The 24591-nt window shown below is 45.4% G+C and overlaps 1 protein-coding gene across 1 annotated transcript; it reads left to right on the plus strand.

Annotated features, from left to right (window-relative positions):
- Positions 1–1732: 1732 nt before the first annotated feature.
- PGF (placental growth factor) lies at positions 1733–22924 on the plus strand. The gene is made up of 7 exons (XM_081881149.1): positions 1733–2171; positions 5218–5260; positions 7498–7694; positions 8965–9041; positions 11321–11350; positions 11513–11581; positions 20805–22924. The coding sequence occupies exons 1-6, from the start codon at positions 2025–2027 to the stop codon at positions 11571–11573; spliced, it is 555 nt and encodes a 184-aa protein (XP_081737275.1). The 5' UTR covers positions 1733–2024; the 3' UTR covers positions 11574–11581; positions 20805–22924.
- Positions 22925–24591: the final 1667 nt, after the last annotated feature.

The raw sequence follows: 24591 nt of genomic DNA on the forward strand, positions 1-24591 counted from the left end.
AGGACGAGGCTATCAGCGGCTACCTGCCACAATGGATATGCTATACCTGCACTGGCAGAGGCCTTGTGCCTCTGAATACCAATTGCCAGGAATGACAGGTGGGGCAGAATTCAGCTACGCTCAAGTCCAGCTTGCAGGCTGGAGGCGGATTTACGGTAGTGCAACCAGTTCCGCCGCACCGGAAGAATCATCAATCTATTGTCTGGAGAGGTCACTTCCTGGTTTAAATGGAGAAGCTGTTTCCAGTGGAGCCCAGCAACAGAAGAGCAGCACCGGGGGTTGAAATTTTGCACCCCTTAGCAATTTTGGGCCTGGGGCAACCACCCCTGTGGTCCCCTCATGCTACCTCACTGCTGGACCTAGGGAGCGCTGTAGAGTGTCGTAACTATGACATAGTGAATTGAGCAGAACAGAAAGTGGGTGGTACAGAATTTTGGCCTCTCACAGGGCACTGCTGAAATTTGAAAGACCAAAGTCTGCCCCTGTGTAGGCTTCTTGGTCAGTTGGTGTGCGAACAGGATGCTGGACTAGATGGGCTGTTGGTCTGCCCCCCCCCCAAGTCTGTAGTTGCCAGGTACTTAAAGGACTGGAGCACAGTTCTTTACATAGAATGGCATAAAACGTGTACATGCTGATTTATAGGTATAGATGCCCAGGAAACTTTAAATAAAGTTTGAAGTTGTAAAAGTTTCAAAGTTTCAAAGAGTTAAAAACTTGAACAAAGTTTAAAAGGGAGGGAGGGAGGGCAAGAGACCCAGGGCTCACCACAAAAGACCCAGGGCAAAGGATTATTTTTGTTCACTGAACATCTCTCACTGGTCTAAGACATATTACTGAACTCATGGCCAAAGTGGATGTAATATGTGTGACTGCAATCTGAATGCATTTGTTTGAACACCCTCTTATGGGGGCTAATGGATAATCCAACCCCTGGCACCAGACAGTCTTGTTGGTTTGGGTGAGAGCTCTATAAAAACGTTATTGAGGTTTTAGCTGCTTGTCCACACACTGGAAGCCCCAAATAGCTGCAGCTTCCTAGCATGTGACCACAATAGTGAGATTTCCATTTATAATAAGGTCAGGCGGCTTCCCAAGGTGTAAAGTGACCCTCAACTGCATCAAGACCGACCTTGGGGGTGTGTGTGTCCAATTTTATACAGATTTTTGTTATACATTTCTGATACCTTTAATATTTTGAAGGATTTTGTCTGTTTATGAAAACTGAAGTTAGAAGTTGGGGGTGGCTGGGACTGGGTGCAAATAATTAGCTTTGCCTAGGACGTAAGATACCCATACACAAAGCTGGGTGCATGTGCGTCATGGCTGGCAGCATCTTCCTGCCCCATAAACATAAACGATCCGATATAACGTGTGAATTCCCCCCCCCCCCCGCAACTCTACGACCTCCTTCCCCGCCTGTCACTTTTGCACGACGTCGGGGCTGTAAGGCGAAAAGGTCAGGCAAGAGCAGCAGACGTGCCTAGCTGCGCCCAGAGACCCTCCCGTCGCTCGGGCGGCGGATGGGCACCGCTTGTCGCCGCCAGGGGCCCGCGCTCGCTCCTCGAGGTGCCCTCGACGACCCTGCGCGCTGGGAGGTGCGGAAGGGCCTTCCCGCTCCACGCTGGCCCACCCGGCAGCCCTGCCCGCAAAGCCTGCGCCCGGAAGCGCCCTCCCGGGGTCCGCGGGGATGCAGGGAGCGGGGGCGGGCGCCCGAGGGGGCGGGGAGGAGCCGGCCAGCCGCCCGCTTCACGTGGCCCCGGGGCAGCAGGAGGTGCAGCCGAGAGAGCCTCGCTCCGCAGAGCAGCCCGCGGCGGCGGAGCGGAGTCGCCCGGGAGCCGGTCCCTCTGCTGTCCGTTCCCTCTCCAGCTCCACTTGGCGCCCGGGAAAAAGAGCGCTTCCCCTGCTGGCGCCCGCCAGGCTCCTCTGGGAAGGAACCACACGCGCCCAGCCAGCCAGCCAGCCAGCCAGGGATCCTGCAGGCGCGACGCGGCGGCTCGCCGCCCCGCCGCCGGCTATGCTGACCAATGTGCAGTAGGAATCGAGGCACAGCTTCCCGCTCCGAATCGGAACTTGAGACCGGCGCGAGAGAGAAGCGGAGGGAGCCGGCGCCCGCGATGCAGCTCTTCGGGGGCTTGCTGGTGGCTCTCGCCCTGCGGGTGGTGGGCGCGCAGGTGAGCTCCGCAGAAGCCCCTCTGTCCTGGCCCCTGGCAGGTGAGGCTGGGGTGGGGCTGCCCCTTCCCTCCTCATCCCCAGAGGAGCTGGCAGAGGGGTGTCAGAGTGGGTTTGGGGCGGCAGCCGATTACTGTTCGTGCCGTCCCGTGACTTAAAATGCGAGGAACCGGGCTGCAACCCTGGAATTAGCACGCCCTCTGTTCCGGAAGCCTTGTCCCGATCCCAGGTACGTGGAAAACGACTGTGGTTGTTCAGTGGCTGAACTCGGCGCGCCCCACGAGGTGCAGAGCTTGAGCGTCGGGGGAAAAAAGACGTGAACCCAGGCACAAGTTTACACTCTTGAAATTTACACTTCACGGTGTTTAGGTCTTTATTTTAAAACTGGAAGTACTCTACGGAGGAAAGATCTCTTATGATCTGGAAGTTTTTAAAATCTCCAAATCTCAGGTGTGTTATAATTATTTAGTAGTGTGGGGAAAGAAGGCACTCTGCAGATGCTCATAGGCACTGCTACCGTCTCCTGGAGTCCCAGGAAGCACCTTGGCACTGAGGTGTGTGGGGGGGGAGTTTACCAGGCTTAGAGGAATCCTTGATCTGGTGGGGCAGAAAGCATAGCCCAGATTCAGGAATGATTGATCGACCTGGTAAATTGCCTAAGTGTGTGGCTTCAGTTAGAGGGAAATGCTACCGGTATGTGTTGTTTTTTAGTTTAGTTTTTAAAAAACACATTTTAATTATCCTGTTCTTGCAGCCAAGATACTCTTTCTCATCCTTTCCTACCCTTTCTTTTGTGTGAAACTGAAGGTGCTTTCAGTCAGCCTGTATATTGAGCATTTGTCTTGATTTGTTTGCAGGGAGACTAGATTACGTTGGTTATTTAATGAACATTACTTCTGATTTGTTTGTGGGGAGGTTAGATTATTGCACACTTTCTAGTTCATTTCCCCAATCATTTGGGGAAGTGGATTTCTTGTGCATGGCTCCCAATCAACTATTAATTGCACGACCCAAATTTGCTGGTATGTGTTTCAATCCCACCTGAAAACAGCAACAATCCCCCAGAGTCCTGTCAGTGAGTGGGTGAGTCTAGAACCAGATTAGCACAGAGCATCAAAGTGTGCATGTCTTGTGAAGCATTGTCAAAGCCATTTCTGAGAATCTGCGTGTCCTTGCAAGGATACTGCATCCACCATGGTATATTGCTTATCTCTCCTGTGTCAAGTTGCTACACCCAGATAGACATTTCAGAAGACTGGCACCAAGCCGTGCAGATACGCTCATGGAAGTCAAGGGCACCCAGGCTGAAAGCACCTTAAGGGCTTTCTGAAGTTCTTAACTGGAATGGAATGCAGGTTGAGTAGACTTCCTACCTGCCTCCTGGACCACTGGATTGCCCCAATGCCAAGCAGTCCCTATATTCTGGCACAAACAAGCAGAAAAGCCCCTTGATTAAGATGGATTGCTGTCAAGAGCAGAAGACCTGGAAAGAATCTGCCCACTTCCTCCAGCATGCTGACCTTGAGCATGCCCAGGTGGGCACTAGACTCTGAGAGGAGAAAACGTCAGTAATTTCTGACCCAAGACTCTTCTTTAGTGCAAACCGTTGGACTAGATGAGCCTTGAGGTCCCTTCCAAGTCTACGATTCTACGATTCCATTTATCTGGCCACCTCAAATATTTACTTGCCTCACCCTTTCAAGTAAAAACGTTAAATTTTCTGGAGAGGGAAGTTGTAGACTGATATCTACTGGCCTGAAATAGAATTGCGGTTTCTGGGTGATATCCAGTGGTAGCCAAACTCAGAGTAGACCCACTGAACAAGGAGAGCACTTCTGTAACTCAGTAACCCAAGGGGCATGCAAGAGACATGACATCATCAGTAGAGTAATCATAGCAGATTGGAAAAGGACTTCATTTTGAAATGAGAGGAGCTGACTAATGCTTGGCTTGAAGTCACATTCTCTCACTTGCAGCTTCTCTCTCTAATCTCATATACGTGCAAGTTGATTGGTGTAGCAAAAGCACTTTGCGCATGCTTAGAGGCATACTGTTAGTGGGTTGGATCCAGGCAAAGTTAGTTGAACAAATTATTCATGAAATAATTCAAGACACATCCATTTCACTGGCCAACCTAGCAGAAATAGTTCTTTACTAAAATTTCTACACCACCTCTGTAAAGAAATTCTCAGGATAAAAAGAAAATATAAAGAATGATAAAAATACAGGCAAATCAAATCAGCTTAAAAAAACACAAGGATGAAAAAACAGCAATATATTTATTCCCTTCTTGATTATTTTACATCTTCCATGTCTGGGTCTGATTTTACAATACATTGGTGAGGGAGGCAAAGTAAAGACTGTGCAGCTGATTTTAACACTGAAGCGACAATATATTTGTATTGTGAACCATTTTCATAGCCATTATAGGAAGAAAGGTGTTATTTAAATCCAGTAATTTGCTGAATAAATATTTTGGGCTCTGGTATACTCTGGATTCAAGCATATAGAACTGATCCCAGCTGATAAGCGGTTGGGAGCATCTGAGTTGAACCAGTTACATTGGTGGGGCTTCTTCTTCCCATCACTCTGTTGCCCCTGCTGTGTCAAACTCTGGATTGTAAATTCCTCAGGGCAGGGACCTGACTTCCTGTTACTTTGTAATACCCAGTGCTGTATAAATCATAATAAATTAACAGGTGACACATACATTAACCAAGGCTACCATGCACTGCTCGCTTATCAATGAGTACAATATTGCATAGGTACCAAAGGAGGAAGGAAGGAATTTTCTGTACTCTTGAGCCCTGGACTGCAGCATGTGGACAATGTGCCTTTTGACCAAAAACCTCCCTTACAACATCTTAATCAATTGATCTCATTTTAGAAAATAAAATGCGGCCTTTAAACAAGTTTCAGCACATGAGAATCATCCCACTGTCTTCTGTGCTTTACAGAAATGATCCACACTGAATTGCTAGAGATTTCATTGCAGGGTGTTGGGAATGCCTGGGAAAAATTACTTTCTCCTCCCCTTTCTCTTCCTAGAGGCAAGATGTGCTTCTTCAGAACAGCACCACTGAAGCGGCAGGTGAGTATGAAGCTTGTCCCTCTTTTATGATGTCAAAAGGGCCTCCAAGAAGACACATGTGAATGGAAGAGACTTGAAGGCTCTATTATGTCATTGTCTTTGTTTTGGCACACCAGGCAGTTGTTCATTGGTTCAGAGATGAAACAAATTTTCTGCATGCTATCAGTGAGACTTCTAATAGCCAAATTAGCCATGATATTAAATGTGTCTTTGTATTTAATGTGCAGATTTTTTTTAAATAAAAAATGCAAATAGAAGCTGCTGGGGGATGGGGGAGAGCTGATAATTATTGGGATCACAGCAGGTGGGTTGGGTGGGAGATTAACCCTTTCCTCTGCTTAGGAAACTCCACCCTCTGAAGCTGGCATTTGCACTGGAAGGAAATCCTCTGTTGGGCTCAGTGCAGGATTTCTGCCCGACGCAACAACAACTTTCAGAGGAGAAAGAGGGATTTTCCTCAGGACTGCAGTAGGAGATGAAAGGGTTAAGTCTCCTCCATCATGATAATTATTAGCATTTTTTATGCCTATGCATTAAAAGCAAAGACACATTTAATGGCACATCTAATTTGGCCTTTAGCCTATAATGAAGTCTAAGCATATGCAAACTGAATAATTGCACATTCTTTCCCTGATTCCCCCTGTCTTCCCTTCCTCTGTCTTTTCACTTGTGTCAAATTTTAGATTGTGAGCCCCTTGGGGCAGGGACCTTGACCTTTTGTGCTCCTCGTGCATACCGATGAGGCTATATAAGTAAATACAGTAGTATTAGTAGCATCAGCAGCGGTGGTGGTGGTAATCTAACACTCTCCCCACCTCTCTGAGCACAGAGAAATTCCAGAGGTGCAGTGCTTGCCTAGGTTTGGTTTTCATTGGAAGGTAGTCACTGGAGGCTTATGGTGCTTTGCAACATAGGAGTTTATTTTTGGATATACAGGTTGAGCCTAGGTGGAGGCACACAGCACAAAAACATCTACTCTCACTGCTCCGTCCCCAGTCAGATCTGAGCAGCTTGTAGAGCCGAGATTTCAGCTGTCTCCCTCTTTGTCTGTGTCTCACTCAAATATTGCAGTCAGACAGAGGCAACTAGCTCCCCCTGCCCTTTGTCTGGACAGGGATGGTGGCGGCGGCAAGTATTATTCAACCATCTCCTCGCCTTCCTGAGCCATTTACTTACAGTTTTCCTAACAGAAGATGTGCCTTGCAACTTTGCCACACGCCATTCAAGAACATGTGGAGACTTTTTGGGTTGCATTTACCCTCTCCCAATCTTACAACAGTTTCACACAGTTTTCAACATCTGTGATACATTGTGAAGGAGATGGATAAGATTGCGGTTCTGGATTTATGTCCTTTCCCCATGTGATCATATTATAGTTGAAATTAAAGGCCTGTGATGTTCTGACTTCCTTCTGATCTAAAGCCAAGCATTTCCAGTCTCGCTTATTGAAAGAAAGGATGGGAGGCTGGAAGCTTCCGCCAAGCACATGAAATGGTGTTATAATCAGCACTTACTTAAGTCGGAGACTCTGCTGGATAAATCGGACTTCCCTGTGACTTCCAAACACACCATTTTCCTGGCAAGGAGATGTCAAAGTTCTGGCTGAGAAACTGAGATGTTTTCTGCAAAACCGCTGAATCTAGAAGTTTCTGCCAGTGGGATTAATAACACTCTTAGGAAAGATGCTTTTCGAAAGGCCTTTAAGTTACAGATGGTTTGGACAACATGGGATGTCCTTGCCCTGCAGTCTGCCTTACTGTGGAAATGGTGGTAAAGGAGCAGTTAGGAGACCCCTGTTCCCCTCACACAGCTACAATTCCCAGAGTAGCTTAACTGGAAAACCCTCTTCCCAGGGGACTCTGGGAATTGTCGGCCTGTGAGGGGAATGGGGCTCTCCTTCTCCTAACAACCTTCTGCACTCCTAACAAGCCACAGTTCCCAAGATTCTTTGGTGGAAGCCCTAGCTATTTAAAGCAGCACAATACTGTTTTTAATGGTTAGTGCAGATGTTGTGGACTATGTTGCCTATCAGCCCCAGATAGCACAGCCAATGGCGACTGGGGCTGATGGGAGTTGTAGTCCAAAACAACTGGAGAGAACCAGGTCGGCAAAGGCGGATGAATCGGATACAAGGCAGCTTCCTACAACTGTCCTGCTCACCAGTTACCTGAAGCAGCCGTGTCTCCCGTTGTCCATACTCTGAACCTGTCACCCCAAATCTTTTGTATCTTCTTCAGTTGTCTCCTTTCATGACGTTTGGAATCGCAGCTCCTGCCAGCCCTTGGAGAAGCTCGTTGATGTGGTATCCGAGTACCCCAGTGAAGTAGAGCATGTGTTCAGCCCTTCCTGCGTCTTCTTGCAGCGCTGCAGCGGGTGCTGCGGAGACGAGAGGCTCCAGTGCGTCCCGACGGAGGTAGCCAACGTCACCATGCAGGTAAAGAGGTTGGGCTTTGTGGTGCTTGGTTCCCAGCTGTCTCTCCATGGAATATAGAAAGCGGCCTTATACCAAGTCAGGCCATTGGCCCATCTACCTCATTATTGTCTACACCCCGGGTTGTCAACCTGGTTCCTACTGCCCACTAGTGGACGTTTCAGGATTCTAGGTGGGTGGTAGGGGGTTCTACGGCACAAGCTGAATCCTTCCATCGAGCACTGGTGGGCGGTAATGCAAGAAAGATGCGTTAGTGGGCGATAGGTATAAAAAGGTTGACTACCCTGGTCTATACCAATGTTTCCCAAATTTGGGTCTCCACCTGTTTTTGGACTGCAACTCCCATCATCCCTAGCTAGCAGGACCAGTAGTAGAAGAAGAAGAGTTTGGATTTGATATCCCGCTTTATCACTACTTTATCACAGTCTCAAAATGGCTAACATTCTCCTTTCCCTTCCTCCTCCACAACAAACACTCTGTGAGGTGAGTGGGACTGAGAGACTTCAGAGAAGTGTGACTAGCCCAAGGTCACCCAGCAGCTGCATGTGGAGGAGCGGAGACGCGAACCCTGTTCACCAGATTACGAGTCTACCGCTCTTAACCACGACACCACACTGGTAGGAATTGTAGCCCCAAAACAGCTAGAGACCCAAGTTTGGGAAACACAGGTCTACTTTGACTGGCAGCAGCTCCCCAGGATTTCAGACAGGGCGCTCTCCCAGTTCTACCTGGACATGCTGGGGATTGAACCTGGAGACTTCTGCATTAAAAGCTGGTGCTTTTACCCCTGAGCTACAGCCCTTCCCCGTAGTGGTCAGCACTTCTTTGCTTTACATCTTCTGTGCAAGCTGGGAAACTGAAGCTCAGTGCATTCCTGTGATTTCTAGCAACTGGTATTTGGAGACACGATGCCTCTGACAGTGAAGGTAGAACATAGCCATCATAGTTGGTAGTCATCAATAGCCCCTCTCCTCCATGGATTTGTCCAATCCTCTTTTAAATCCATCCAAGATGGCGGCCCGTCACTGCTTCCTGTGGCAGTGAGTTCCATAGTTTAACTATATGCTGTGTGAAGAAGTACTTTCTTTGTTCCGCCCTGAATCTTCCAACATTTCTCTTTGTTGGGTGTCCACAACTTCTAGTGGACATCATTTCTCTATGCACTTTCTCCATGCTAGGCATAATTATATAAATTTCTGTCATGCCGCCTCTTACTTGCCCATTCTCTTAAGTCCCAAATGCTCTGAGAGTTACATAGGTTTCACCCTTACAGCTCCTGAAGGTGAATTCAGAAGAACAAGCGCCCTATGTGGAGCTGTCCTTTGTGGAGCATAGGAAATGTGTATGCAGGTATGTGTCTTCATGATGGCATTTTTCTGTTTTCAAAAATTACATTTATATACCACCTTTTCTTTTAAGGAGCTCAAAGTGGTGTACATGGTTCTCCTCCTCCCCATTTCACCTTCACAACAGCCCTGTGAGGTAGGTTAGGCTGTGAGATGGTGACTGGCCCAAGGTCACCCCATGAGCTTCTTGCCTGAGCGGGGATTTGAACCCTGGTCTCCCAGGTCCTGGTCCAGCACGCTAACCATTACGCCACACTGGCTGTCCTGGGTATCCAGTGCTTCACAGGAGTCAAGTAATCCCTGGAAGGAGAGGGAATGATGTGGGGTAGGGAGACCCTTTAATGAAATCCACAAGCCCCTCTATTTGACTCCCTCTAATTTTAGCCTTCAAAAAACAGTAGCCAAGGGAGCCAGCAGAAATATTTTTTAAAAGGTGAGGGGGCTTGGACTGGTGGTGCCTCAGGCAGCCTGTTAATGTAACCTAAGCCTAACTGGGGCAGGTGTTCTCATTTATTGTAATGGTGAGCCACAATGGGATGTATTTGGGCCGGTGGGGGCAGTGCGAGGGAACTGTATTATTTACAGTTAAGTCCACTACACCTCCTCCCAGCCCCAAAATGAAGAAGCAGGACAGTCGCTTTCAGCATGTTCCTTGACACCTCAGACTTGGAGCGTTCCTTCTGCACATTTAGATCAAATTCCAGCTTTCCCCCAGGGGTTAGATTGTTGACACCAAGCCCTCCTCAGCAGGAAACAGTTGTTCTTCCACCATTTGCTGTGCTCCAGGAACTCCACGCACAATTCTCACTCTGATTGACTAGAATGTTTTTGGATTTGTTGGCTACATAAAGGCAAGGCTGCTGGAGTAACTGAATCTCCTCAAGTCTGCCATGCCTTAAGCTGACCAGACTAAAGGCATGGCTGTCCTAGCCAGCACACAATTGGGGGGGGGGGGGAATCCTGGCAATCCGTATGTTATCTGTGTTAAAAAGCATAGTAATGAAATGTTGTTCCCAACAATTTACAGTCCTGTGGTCAATGCCATTGTATATCATTGCTCATACTTTTTTTCACAAATGTTTGCATTTTGCACAATTTAATTATGGTTTTCCTTGTCACTGGGAGGAGCAGGAACAGTCGAGGTCACCCCCAATCATGAAGAATTCAGCAGACATTGGTCATATTATTTCAACCGTATCTTCACAGGACTAGAAACTTTTTTTAAAATACAGAAAGGAAACTAAAATTGTTATGAAGCCAAGTTCAACATTCAGTGTCATATTCTACATCCTTCCTAGACACCAGTGGAATTGCAACACATACACAGCCCTGGGGGTGCCCTACATGCCTGATGCTTAATGAGCCAGCAACCCAACCAAGTGACAAAATGTGACAGAAGTAGCAGCTGTTCCAACTCAGCTGTCCATTTGTGGCCTTTGGGGTCTTTATAGGAACCTCATTTTACCAAAAGGAACAAAGAAACAGCCCCTGTTGCTTGCAGCACGAATACACACAGCATCATACAAACCTGCACTTCCAGCTAGTGTCCTTGCTCTCACAAGCAGAGACAAAACAAAAACTACCTTTCCAAGATAATTATTCCCTAGCTTAATCAGTGTATTGCCTCTGAATACACTGGCCTCTGAAATGCCCAAAATAGGTGGTCTCAGACTGGCAACGTGGGGGGGCTGATGTGCAGTGATGCTGAGAACATTCCTAACTCCTCTTAGCCTCGGCTAATCCTGTTGGTGTACAACATGTGCTGTAAGGGAGGGTGCATTTTTGCCTGCAGTGCCTGCTTCCTGAAGGGCTCTCTGTAGAGAGACTGAAAGCCACTTGATGCTCTCCTTTATTTCTACCTACCATTCTCCCCCTCAACATCCAATAACATATTTGAAATTCTGTCCCAACAGACCTTTTCAGTGGGTGCAACTGAATAATGCTGCTTATGAGACTGTTAACGGGATCTCACCTGCGTTTGGTGGTCTAAGAAGGGAGACTGGGCCTTGTGTGAGCAAAAGCATGGGGCCTGGTTCAGTGATAGGCAGTGGTGTGTGTGAGGTGGGGTTGGGATCCTTGGCCACTATGAACCATGCCAGGTAGCAGAACATGAGTCTAGAAGCTCTGAATGACTCTGTTCCTTATAAAGAGGAAATCATCATATTTAGGGGGCAAGCCCATCTGTGTCTTTTTTTGCTATTCCCATCACATTGGATCTCTTAATATCTATGAATGTCGCAGTCCCATACTCTGAACGTGACAGTCTAACTCTCTTCTTCCTAGGCCTCGGCGGGATGCTGTGAAGTCAGGGAGGTAAGTAGAATTAGCAAGGTTTCTGGACGTTGGTTACTCTCCATAGTGGAGAGGGGTTGGGGCGACCCAGTCAGATGGGCCGGGTATAAATAATAAAGTTATTATTATTGGTGCCTCATTCCCCACTTTCTCTTCTGTTTCCTTCCTTCTTCCCTCCTGAAGGAGGAGGAGACCCAAGGGACGCAGCAAGAGGAAGAGGGCAAAGCAGAGACCCAAAGATTGATCCTCTAGGTGAGTGTCAATACCAGGGAATGTGGGGAAGAATAATTCTTCAAGTTATGGTTTAGCTGTAGATGTTTGCTCCCAGAAGTGCCTGCTTTTGGCTCCTGTTTACTGGCATGGATAATGCGAAGTTAGATTATTAGTAAACACAATTAAAACATTAAAATAATAAATAGACACCATCAATAAACTAAAAACATACCAGTATTCTAAATATCTGTACAGATCAATATATGTATAGTTTTCACTGCATGTTTGCCAGTGTAATAATCTCCCTGGCTGTGGGTTGTTTTTGGTGATGGAACTCTCAGGTTCTAGGGCCACAGAATCACAACCTCTATTGTTCCTACTATCATAAATGTTTCTGAGGTGCATTTGTTTCATTTTATATACCACCTTTTCCTTCAAGGAGCTGCACATGGTTCTCCGGCTCCCAATTTCACCTTCACAGCAACCCTGTGAGGCAGGTTAGGCTGAGAGACAGTGACTGGCCCAAGGTCCCCCAGTGAGCTTCAGTGCTCAGTGGGAATTTGGTCTTCCAGGTCATAGTTCCAACACTCTTAACCCTTAACACCACACTGGCTCTCTTTTTCTTTACAGGCAGACTGATTGATGGAGCTATTTTACTCATTGTTGGAAGCAGACTTTGCATGTGTGAGCATACTGTTGGAACCAAACAGTAATCTGGGCAATTTCACATGACAAGTTATTAGAACTTGAAGCTGCAGATGCACACAGGTTTTGCACAGTGTCCACACAGTGTTGTCCTCTTCAGAATGCTGTCCTGTATTATTTTCCCATTTCATATGGATTTGCAGTTTCTGCAGAAAATCTGATTTATTTTTTTTAAAGAAACCTCTTTCAGAATGCATAAATCCAGATTAAAAGGGGTGGGGGTGGGACAGCATTTTTAAGGGTGGATACTGCAAAAACCTTATATGCATGAGCAGCACTGAGTCTGTGGTAAACCGCCATCTTGAAACACCCCATAACCCAAAAGGAAAAGTCCCTGATGTAGCTAAAGATAAATTGCCCTTAAATCCCATTGAAATCAACGAAGTTTAATTTGCCCCCTTGATTTCAATAGGACTTGAGTAGCCTCCAACCCACCACCTTCAACCAAATTTGCAGCAATGAGGGGGTTTGAGGAGGCATTACTATGGGCTTTGCAGTGATAGGCCCCTCAAGATTCCCCTGACCCAAAGATTTTCCTCCTTGCCAACCTCACCAATTGGTCAGGCCAGAAGAAAAATTTTAATTCGTGACTAAAACTTTCGCTGACAGATTACATTCAATCATCCATCAAAGGTTGCACCCCTAATTAAAATGCATTTAACTTGCTGTGTTTCTTTTTAAAGCTCACCATAAAAACCTTCCCATTTAAGGACTTGAGATCAAAAATAGCAAATACCAAGGCCTTGAATAGCTGGTTTGCCTTTTGTTATCCAGAAAGTAAACTTTAATCTTTCAGGAGGAAAAAGTGAAACTATTGTTTATTTGAGCAGATTGGAGCCCTTATCTCCAGGGAAAGGGAGGATTTGAGGAGATAAGTGGGGCAAGTTTTCCATTGTGCCTTGTAGAAACATAGTGTTTCTGTGGATTGTAGCTGAGGGTGCAACTTTGCCTTTTCCAGCTTTGAAACTCCTATTTCTAAAAATCTGTATCCTTTTAGACTCCTCCCATCTTTCTTGCCTAAAAAGAAAAATAAATGCTTTACAGAAAACTAATGCTTAATAAAAACAGCACTTAACAGTTAAATGCCTTAGGGTTCCTCTAACTAAGCCATTCTCAAGAGTACACCCATTGAAATCAGTGGACTAAAATTAGTCACATCCATTAGTTTCAGTAGGTTTACTCTTAATTTAGTCTGGATGGAGAAACTAAGGTATATTTGGTGGCAATATTTTTGTTTGCTTAAGTGCAGGTTTAAGGCATAAGGGCCAGGAACCAAAGATCAACTTTAGATGTGCTCTGGGCAGTGGGGTGGGGAAGAGGGAAATTAGACACTGAGAACTGAAACCAGACAGAGAAATAAATAACCTTGTGCTGTGGAAAGGGAAGTGAGATAATTCCTTATATTGCTGGGGAAGGATTTGCAGTGATAACATTTATGCATATTTACTCATAAGTAAGGGACACGGGTGGTGCTGTGGGTTAAACCACAGAGCCTAGGACTTGCTGATTAGAAGGTCGGCGGTTCGAATCCCTGCGATGGGGTGAGCTCCCGTTGCTCGGTCCCTGCTCCTGCCAACCTAGCAGTTTGAAAGCACATCAAAGTGCAAGTAGATAAATAGGTACCACTCTGGCGGGAAGATAAACGGTGTTTCCGTGCGCTGCTCTGGTTCGCCAGAAGCGGCTTAGTCATGCTGGCCACATGACCCGGAAGCTGTACACCGGCTCCCTTGGCCAATAAAGTGAGATGAGCACTGCAACCCCAGAGTCGGCCACGACTGGACCTAATGGTCAGGTGTCCCTTTACCTTTACTCATAAGTAAGGATCACTGAATTCAGAAGTAGGGCAGGGCAGCAGCTGAAGAAGGAGCAAAAAGGGTTTTCTTGAGTGTGTTTCTTTGTGGCTGATTAGCTGCTCTCCCTGTGCAAAGGTCAGAGGGGGCAGGGTTTCTGTTGAGGCAGGTGATTAGCTGTGGGAGGAGCTTATCAGAGCTTGCAGGGCAGTTTGATCCATCTTTTAGATTTAGGGGAGCTAGTCTCAAACGTTTGTTGGGGGAGACCTAGGTTTTTTTGGGGGGGAGCTATTTGTCCTGTCTTCACGCTTTTTATGATGGAGGACCGCTGTAGCCACCCCCAACGACACGTTCTCAAGATGGAGGGTGAGGGAACAACTGCAGTCGCCTGCGGTTCCTGCGCAATGTTTGCCATCTTGCCAAAGGTTGCAGGCAGCTTTACCTGCAGCAATTGCATGTTGATTGCCCTCTTAGAAGACAAAGTCCAGCAACTGGAGGAACGTGTAGCTACGCTCCAAAGAATTAGAGAGCTGGAGCTCTTCTTGGAAGCAACAGAGCACACCGTCTCCGCCAAGGAGGAGACAGGGGACAGGGGACTCCCCTGAGAAGGAGGCTAGTTCACCAACACAGGAGCCAGATATATGGAGAAATGTGACTCAAAGAAGTAGGAGGCCCAGGGTTCGCTCTGATTAGAAATACACAATCGCTTTGAGGTCCTCTCCCCTAGCATGGAAGACGAAGAGCATCATGGAACTTTGAAGTGTCAGGCATAGCTCTAATGGCTTTAGCCCAAACATAGAAGAGTTTTCCTGCACAGCGAAGAAGCTAGTCGAGGTGGAAATGACTAGTCAGCTAGACTCAGAATAACTATTTACAGGATTTATTAAAAGGAAAAGAAACCAGCAGAGTTTCTGCATACAAAACAAAGTAAAATAAATCCTTTCTTTCTTTCTCTCTCTCTCTCTCTCTCTCTCTCTCTCTCTTAACCATACACAGCACTCCTACTCCTAACACACCTAACCCCAAACTGTGCTAGCATTCCTAGATAACAGAGTTGAGTGCTGGTCGTTAACCAATTGGAGTAAGTAGTTTCTAGGTCAAGCAGACCTAGGCTTTCTGCCAAGAGTAAATTGACACTGCCTTGAGTTAATTGTGTGAAGCCAGAATCTGTAAGTTTTCATGAGAATCAATTAACAGAAACTGAACAGAGCAGACTCCATTTGAGGATCTCTCCCTTATTACAGTCGATCAGGTATATGAAGACGAGCAGCAAAGTCAGTCCACAGGGAATGTGCAGGCGACCTTGGAACGGACAGCTCATGGAAGAACCCCGACCAAACCTAAAAGGAGGCGTGTAGTGGTGATAGGGGATTCCCTACTGAGGGGAACAGAAGCAGTGATCTGTGGGCCTGACAAGATGTCTCGGGAAGTGTGCTGTCTCCCCGGGGCTAAGATCCAAGATGTAACTGAACGACTGCAAGGAATCATAAAACCCACTGACAAATACCCCATCCTCTTGGTTCATGTGGGAACCAATGACACTGCAAGCAATAGCCTCCAGAAGATCAAAAGAGACTACGAGGCTCTGGGCAGGAAATTGAAGCAATTAAATGCACAAATTGTCATCTCATCTGTCCTCCCAGTTGAACGACGTGGCCCAGGGAAAAATAGTGGAAGTGAACAGCTGGCTTCGCAAATGGTGTAAACAGGAACGGTTTGGATTCTTAGATCACGGGCTGCAGTTTCTTGAAGATGGACTTCTGGCAAGCGATGGGCTGCACCTCACAACGGTTGGGAGGAATGTTTTTGCCAAAAATCTCAGAAACCTCATCAGGAGGGCTTTAAACTGACTAATGTGGGGGAGGGAGACAGTGCTCTTGAAGGTAGGAGTCTATCAATTGATGAAGAGGATCATCCAAATGTCATAGACCAAATGGAGCAAACAGCACGCAGACCTAGTGGTGGGAGGAAAAAATCCTTAAATAAGAGACACGGGGGAATGATTAATGGACTTCAATGTCTGTACACTAATGCGCAAAGCATGGGAAATAAACAAGATGAGCTTGAGCTCTTGGTACAGCAAACTAAATATGACATAATAGCCATCACTGAAACCTGGTGGGATAAGTCCCACGATTGGAATGTAATAATGGAGGGATACAATCTATTTCAGAGAAACAGACCAGACAAGAAAGGAGGAAGAGTGGCGTTATATGTCAGGGATGTGTATACCTGTGAAGAGATCCAAGATTTAGAACCTCAAAGCCAAAGTGAGAGCATTTGGGTCAAAATTAAGGGAGAGAAGAATAACAGTGACCTCATTGTGGGAGTTTACTATAGATCCCCAAGCCAAACGGAGGACATAGATGATGCCTTCCTGGAACAGATGGCCAAGCATGCAAAAGGAAGGGAGATAGTAGTAATGGGGGACTTCAATTACCCGGATATTTGCTGGATGTCAAACTCAGCCAAGAGCATAAGGTCAAACAGATTCCTCACTGGCCTTGCAGACAACTTCGTTGTCCAGAAAGTGGGAGAAGCAACAAGAGGAACAGCCATTTTAGATCTGGTCCTAACCAATGTTGATGACCTGGTTAGTGGGGTAGAAGTGGAAGGATCATTAGGCGCAAGTGATCATGCTCTTCTGAAGTTTACTATACAGCGGAAAGGAGCAGCCAAGCATACTAGGACTCAATTTCTTGACTTTAAGAAAGCTGACTTCATAAAACTTAGGGAAGTGCTGGGTGAGATTAGTAATACTAAAAGGAAAGGGAGTTCATGATGGCTGGGAGTTTGTTAAGAGGGAGATAGTAAAAGCACAACTTCAGGCAATACCAATGAGACGGAAACATGGAAGGTGCCTAAAGAAGCCAGGGTGGCTATCTAAAGAACTTTTAACTGAGTTAAGATTAAAAAAGGATGTTTGGTTGACCACAAACTTGACATGAGCCAACAGTTTTTACGTGGCAGCTAAAAAAGCCAATGCAATTTTGGGATGCATCAATAGGAGTATAGCATCTAGATCAAGGGAAGTAATAGTGCCACTGTATTCTGCTCTGGTCAGACCTCACCTGGAGTACTGTGTCCAGTTCTGGGCACCACAGTTCAAGAAGGACACTGACAAACTGGAACGTGTCCAGAGGAGGGCAACCAAAATGGTCAAAGGCCTGGAAACGATGCCTTATGAGGAACGGCTAAGTGAGCTGGGCATGTTTAGCCTGGAGAAGAGGAGGTTAAGGGGTGATATGATAGCCATGTTCAAATATATAAAAGGATGTCACATAGAGAAGGGAGAAAGGTTGTTTTCTGCTGCTCCAGAGAAGCGGACACGGAGCAATGGATCCAAACTACAAGAAAGAAGATTCCACCTAAACATTAGGAAGAACTTCCTGACAGTAAGAGCTGTTCGACAGTGGAATTTGCTGCCAAGGAGTGTGGTGGAGTCTCCTTCTTTGGAGGTCTTTAAGCAGAGGCTTGACAACCATATGACGGGAGTGCTCTGATGGTGTTTCCTGCTTGGCAGGGGGTTGGACTCGATGGCCCTTTTGGTCTCTTCCAACTCTATGATTCTATGATTCTAAGTAAGCCCTGGTGACTAGTACAATGCCTAGGCATGCTCTGCTCAGAAGTAAGAATCACTGAGGCCAAGGGTAAGCCATAATGAGTTCAAGTGAAGCCTCTGGAAGCTCCCCTTGCTATAACAGGCACGTCAAAGAAACACTCAGGAGTTGAATATGAAAGAGGGGTGTGCATGTGTACGAAAACGGACCTGGGGGGGAGGTGCCAAACCAAGTCTTTGGGGTGAAAGAAAGCCTAGTTTCTCCCCTGGCTCTAGGACTTAAGCAAGTACAATGAGATTATTTAATTTAAAAAATAGCACATGTCTATGCCTCACCTTCCTTCCCAACTGGATTGTGGTAAGAATTCACTTCTGCACCACCTTATTTGTTACCCAGGTGAAGGTCGCATCTACACTAATAATAATAATAATAATAATAATAATTTATTATTTGTACCCCGCCCATCTGGCTGGGTTTCCCCAGCCACACTATGCCTTTAAAGCACATATAAAGGTCATGGCTCCCCCCTATATATATAAACTGTAGTTTTTAAGGGTTCTAGGAATTGTAGCTCTGTGGGGTATAACCTACAGCTCCCAGGATTTGGGGTGGTAGGAGAGCCAGGACTGTTAAAGCAGTATAAATGTGCTTTAACTATTTAGTGTGGATGCAACCTAGGCTTCTGCCATGTGAGTTTACTTAGCTTTGTTTTTTATCTGCTGCTATTTTCTGTGTTGTCCTAAACTGTTTTTATTGCAATTTCTACATCGCCTTGAGGCGTGTGAGGAAGGAGATTAATTCATAAATAATTGCTATGAATTAAAATTCTGTTTTATCTGCATCATTCTAAACTGTTTTTAAAATAAAGCATGGGAGTTTGTGTTAGAAGTTTAAAAATCTCATTGTACGTGACCCTTATGCCTTAATCCTGCACATTTTTTCAAAAATAAAATCTCTTCTCTGACATGCATACTCTTACACAGAGAGATTTTCCAAAGATCTCCATTTCCAGAGAAGGTTGTCATGTCGGGCTGTTACTCAAGAAACACAAGCTGAACGCCCCCGAGCAGCCAAGACCAGGACAACTAAAACAGTTGGCATTCTCTTTGTGGCATCTAGTCAGATTGTTAAGAGGTTCCTCAGGAGACATGCTTAATCCCACGTAATGTGTGGCCTGTTCTGGGAACTTGGAAGCTGGATTCTAGTGAGAAATGTGATTATTACATGAAAGAACTTGGGTGTGGGCTTAGCCACCCGGGAGGCTGTTGGTGTTGCCAAGCCCAGTGTGATCATCGTCTTCAGTGGGGATATTATAACCATCAAAACAGAGAGCGGTTTAAAGAACACACAGTTTTCCTTCTAAGAGTTTGATAAGACCACAGCAGATGGCAGAGAATATTGTGACATATTAGACAATGACTTACATAGGCCTCATCAAAGTGGCTTTCAACCTATGTGCAGATCCCTTTGGGACGCAGACATCACAGGCCAGAATGCACCCTCAGGCCATACCTGTACATTTAAAGCACTTTAAACAGCCCTGGTTTTCCCCAAAGAATCCTGGGAGTTGTAGTTAAGGGTGCTAAGAGCTGTTAGGGGGGCCCTTTCCCCCTCACAGACCTACAATTCTCAGAGTTGCCTGGGAAGAGGGATCGATTGTTAATCCTTGAACTTCTGGAAGGAAAAGCAAGATATAGATATACAACAAGGAACAAATATGTCAGCATCACAAGTCTCAGCAAAACACATTTTGCCAACCTTGATAAAATATTATGTCAAAGTACAGTAAATAGGAATATTATCTTGCAGCAGTTACAAGGTGTTTGATTATTTCATGGTTGTATTTGCAGATTCATTTTTCATTTCTTATTTTTGTTTTATAGTTGCTGTTTATTACTAAATAGCAGCCTAGTGATGACAACAGATCAGTAGGGGCTGCATGGGGGACATGGCAATTCAGAGGAGTTACTTGCAAGCCAAACACACCAAGCCCAGTCAGTTGTGTTTTACTTTGTAAAGGCAGCATGTGCCTGGGGAGTAAATGAAATAATGTGCCTGCAAGGAAGGTACTTAAGTAAACATACCCCAGTGTTCTGCACCATTCATGAGCTCTTGTGCTCATGTTATCCCTGGTTTCCCACAGGCATCTGGTTGCCCACTGTGAGAAAAATATGCTGGTCTAGTTGGGTTATTGGCCTAATCCAGCAGGTCATTCTTATGTATTCAGCTTCTCCTGCTTTATCTGCTGCTCTGGGAGGACTCCCTCCTGAGTCCCAGATGGGAGTGGTCAACAGTTCTTCCTCTGATTGCTTAGCAATAGTGATAAATTGATCAAGCACCTTTAGCAACAGTAGCACCTGCCAAGTGCCAAAGCATTAGAGCTGCCTCCAAGTTTTGTGCTCTAACTTTCTTCAGAAATGTCTGATTGACTTATTTTTTAGAAGCTAAGAGTCTGGGAGCACTGCTTGAATGGGACCTGATACATCTGTGCCCCCTTATTGGCAGCCCTGTACAGGGCAGTTAATATGACCCTGAAGCAGAGGATGAAGCAGCGGATTGGAGCCCCACAAAGTGACTGCTTTTCTCAAAACACTGAGCTGTTGACAGACTAACTCCAAAGCAGCCTTGTAGCCAATCTGAAGTCTTATGTTTATTCAGCAGAGTGGTCACCTTGAGAGAGAAGCTATTTAAAACAAAGCAACTCAAAACTGAGCAATTCCTCTATTTGGTGGTCCATGGTTAGCCTTAAGCCTTTTTCACAGCACTGTAAACTAAGCAGCTATTGTTACACATGATAAGTTTTACTATGCAATGCTTTTTAGGTGTGGCAGCAGTAGTGGATTTGTAATGTTTATGAATTGTCAGAGAGACAGTTGAACTAAGGCCACAGTTGGATGCATACTTACTTGAATAACATGGTTCTTTCTTCTGAATAAACATAGATGGGCTGGGCTGCAATGCATTCAGTGAAAAGTGTGTCACATCCTAGAAAAAAAGCCAAGCTGAGTATCCAAAAGTCCTTTGTCATACAAGTATAAATGTTCTTTTTATGGGATATTTGGATTTTAAGGTTGTTAAATACATTTGACAGCATGGCCTTGTTAGGTTCCTAATTTGCTGAAAATTACTGCATCCATTTTCCATGCCTGTTAACACAAGACCCAGCCACCTTCTTGGTGTTCATCCTGTCCCTTGCTCTCTTTCCAGGTGGGATTTCTGATGAAGGTGGCTGCTTTGTTAGCAGATGGCAGCGCCACAGTGCCTGTATTTATTACTCTGTCCTCTTCAACACTCCCCTACACACAAGCCCATCGCATTTTTGACTGATGAATTATGGAGGGGCCCGCAGCAGTTCAACCACTTTCAAACCATCCTGAGCAAACCAGGAAGAACCAAGGAAACATCACAGTGGGAGCAGATCAAGCCAATGTGAACAGGAGATGCTAACTGCATAATAGGAGGTTGACTGGGGGCCAGGTGAAGAGAAGAAGCCACACGTTTGTCTAGGTTCTTTCCCTGCCTTCGTATATAGCTAATATTTCACACTGACATCCACAGAATTGGAATCAGAAGGGAAGTACAAGAAAAGAGCAGTTGGCCTAACTGGCAGGTGCAGTATTATGCAGCATGAACTTAGAACAAACTGGCCACAAACAGAAGCCGGTGCTTCCTGCTGAATTGTCTGGATGCTACAGTCTGGCTGGGCAGTGAGGTGGCAAAGCGAAACAAGTGGTTTGAGCAGTGTCATCAGCCCTTGGCTAAGTCTTTTTGCTTTCCACCAATTCCGTTGCATTGAAAACGCTCTCTTTGTCTTGCCAAGGACTCGTGTATCAGAAGAAACTATGCTTCGTCAGCCCGATACTTCTAAAATACCTTCTTCCTTGATGAACTAAAGCTGGAAGAGTACTTTGTCAGGTAGCATCTTGGAAGCTGTGGAAAGAGTAATTGTGTTCTGAGGCAGCAGGTCCTATTCTGAAGAAACCTCCAGCACGTTACTCACAAAGGCGAGGAGCCAAGGGAATCATGAGGTTGGAGAGACAGCCTATGCAGAGCTCAAGCTGCTGTGGGTTTAGTGCGCAAATATCATATTTTACTGCATAAGTAATTGGTTTATCGAAAAACTAGTGCTGGAAAATACACAATAGAGAGAGTATCCCCCAAATCTAAAGGTTCATGTATCTGTAAAGTGCACATAGTCACTTCCCAACAAAACTGTAGCAGAATCCTGTGCTTGGCAAATCTGTCTTGTGCTGCTGTGTATCATTTGCATCCGTATTGTAACATAACTAACTATGCAGCGTTTTGTTGATATAGCTGGTTTTGTGGTGGTTGGAAAAGACAGCGACAAGGTATGGGAGTGGATGATGCCACTGCTTCCCACCCTCTCTCTGCTAAATTGTGTCGCATCTAACAGCTGGCTATGTCATCTCAATGCCAATGGCACCTTTGGGAATGGGGGCTGTTGCTGGTTTATTAGCACTATCGTATCTCATTGCAGTCAGTCCTATTGGAAAGGGTTGCAAAATGCAAGTAACTGTAGCTTGGCTGCATAACAATAGCCAAACTCTGAATGAATAATTGTGAAGCAATAGGCATTCTAAATTAGCTCTCACTGTTTGAAGAAATATCGGTGTCGTGTCGTTTTAGGGTGCATAATATTGCCCATCTATAAATCAGTTACATGCTACAGTGTGGCTGAGTATGTTACAGATCAGCATTAGATTGTAAAAGTGATGGCTAAGCAATGAGGTGGTGCATGACAAATTAGTTTGAAGAACCACATGAGAGAGTGCCTTATTTATCCTTTTACAGAAGAAGTAGAAGATGAATTGACCACTTGTAGTTTCAAATATGGATAACAATGCATTTCAGCATGCAGCACATCTGTTCTCCAGAATGCCATGGGACGTGGCATACAGATGTTCAAAGTAATCTAGACAAAACTGTGTGAAATACCAGTAGCTGTTAATCAGGATAGGACATGCACCCTCATGCAGCGATTGTGCAAGAATCTACAATTGCTAGAGGTTCATAGGGAAAACAAGAAATGAAATATTCCCCAACGTTCTCAGCATTTGGAAAATCTCACAATATCCAATATAGGCTTCTGCTGGATACAGGACTAGAAGGACCATTTATATGACACAATGGATTTGCTGTTTCTTGTATATGACAACCTGATTGCAATATGGTCTTGATCTTTATCCTGTGGTAGAGTCTATTTTTTATGGGGTGTGGTGGGACTTAAGATTCCTGCTTTCTGTTCAGTGCAATGAAGCAACATTCCAAATGAATTCTAAATATAATACTGTTATGGTTAAAACACAGCTCCAGATTCTGAAAATATTTTTGTCAGCTCATTCCATTATCTCTTCTGGGGGAAAAAAACACTCTCCCAAGAAACACTGTCTGCCTTCTGAGGATGTGTGAGGCATTAACTGCCATTGCAATTCATCATTATTGCTGAATCCCTTACCATTGGGTGGGAAAGCGTGAGCCAACATGCTGGGCTGTCAAATGAGAGTTTGGAAGAATGAAGTGCTTTGCTCTGTCACATTTATTTTGGGGCAAGTAATTGTTTCTCATCTGCAAAATGGATATAATTGACTACTAGGCTTTCTATACAACAGAGAAGACGTGAAAATTACAACAGAACTGTTGGAATGTTGGCCTATTGTGGCAAGAGGAACCAGATAATTATATTGATGTGGTAGCTGAAAGACTCTGTTTAAACACAGTTCTTGTCTGCTTTCCTTTAGTATCTTTTTCTGCAGACTGGTTATCACAAGAAGTATTTAACTGGAATGCAGTACACCCAAACATATTTTTGCAAGTGCTCACTAGATGGCTCCAAGCTTGAAAGCAGCCCCTTCATCTATGCTGGGCTTTATAGAGGATATAATGATTAGGATTATGGCAACCAAGGATCTATGACAATGTCCTCTTTTTTTATCCAGTTAGCATCTTTTCCCCATCTGGATGAGTACTCTGTGTGTTGTTCTTGTTTTAAACCAGTTTCTCAGAGATACTGAAGTTTCCTCTGCTTAACAATTGCCATGTTTCATATTCAACAATTGCCATATGTCACATAGAGGAGGGAGAAAGGTTGTTTTCTGCTGCTCCAGAGAAGCGGACACGGAGCAATGGTTCCAAACTACAAGAAAAAAGATTCCACCTAAACATTAGGAAGAACTTCCTGACAGTAAGAGCCGTTCGACAGTGGAATTTGCTGCCAAGGAGTGTGGTGGAGTCTCCTTCTTTGGAGGTCTTTAAGCAGAGGCTTGACAACCATATGTCAGGAGTGCTCTGATGGTGTTTCCTGCTTGGCAGGGGGTTGGACTCGATGGCCCTTGTGGTCTCTTCCAACTCTTCTATGATTCTATGATTGCAGCTCTGGATAATATTTCAGTGCCCCACAATAGTCCAGCCAGATAATATCAGCAAGGTCACTTCCATGAGCATGTCTAAACCCCTTTGAAAGCCATCTAGCTTGGTGGTTATCGCTACATCTTGCAGTGAATTCCACATTTTAACCATGTGTTGTATGATGTACTTTTGTCTGCCCTGAATCTTACATTTTTCAGCTTTCTTGGGCTCTAGTACTTTGAAAGCAGGAGAAACACACCTGTCTGTCCACTTTCTCCACATCACACACATACCCCACCCCAAAAATCCTAATAAAAAATGTGGGGAGAGGCTCCTGTGCTGGTGGGTTTCCTACACACATTTGGCTGGCCATTATGAGAACAGAATGCTGGAATGTATTGACCAGGGGTAGGCAACCTAAGGCCAGATCGGGCCCAATAGTCCTCTCAATCCCACCCACGGATGGACAGGGAATCAGTGTGTATTTACATGAGTAGAATGTGTCCTTTTATTTAAAATGCCTCTCTGGGTTATTTGTGGGCCATAGGAATTCGTTCTTCTTCTCCCCCCCCCCAAGAAAAAAATAGTAAACCACATGGTCTGAGGGATGGTGCACTGGCCCACCGCT

This window comes from Podarcis erhardii (assembly GCF_964252035.2).
Source record: "Podarcis erhardii genome assembly, chromosome: 1".
NCBI lineage: Eukaryota > Metazoa > Chordata > Lepidosauria > Squamata > Lacertidae > Podarcis > Podarcis erhardii.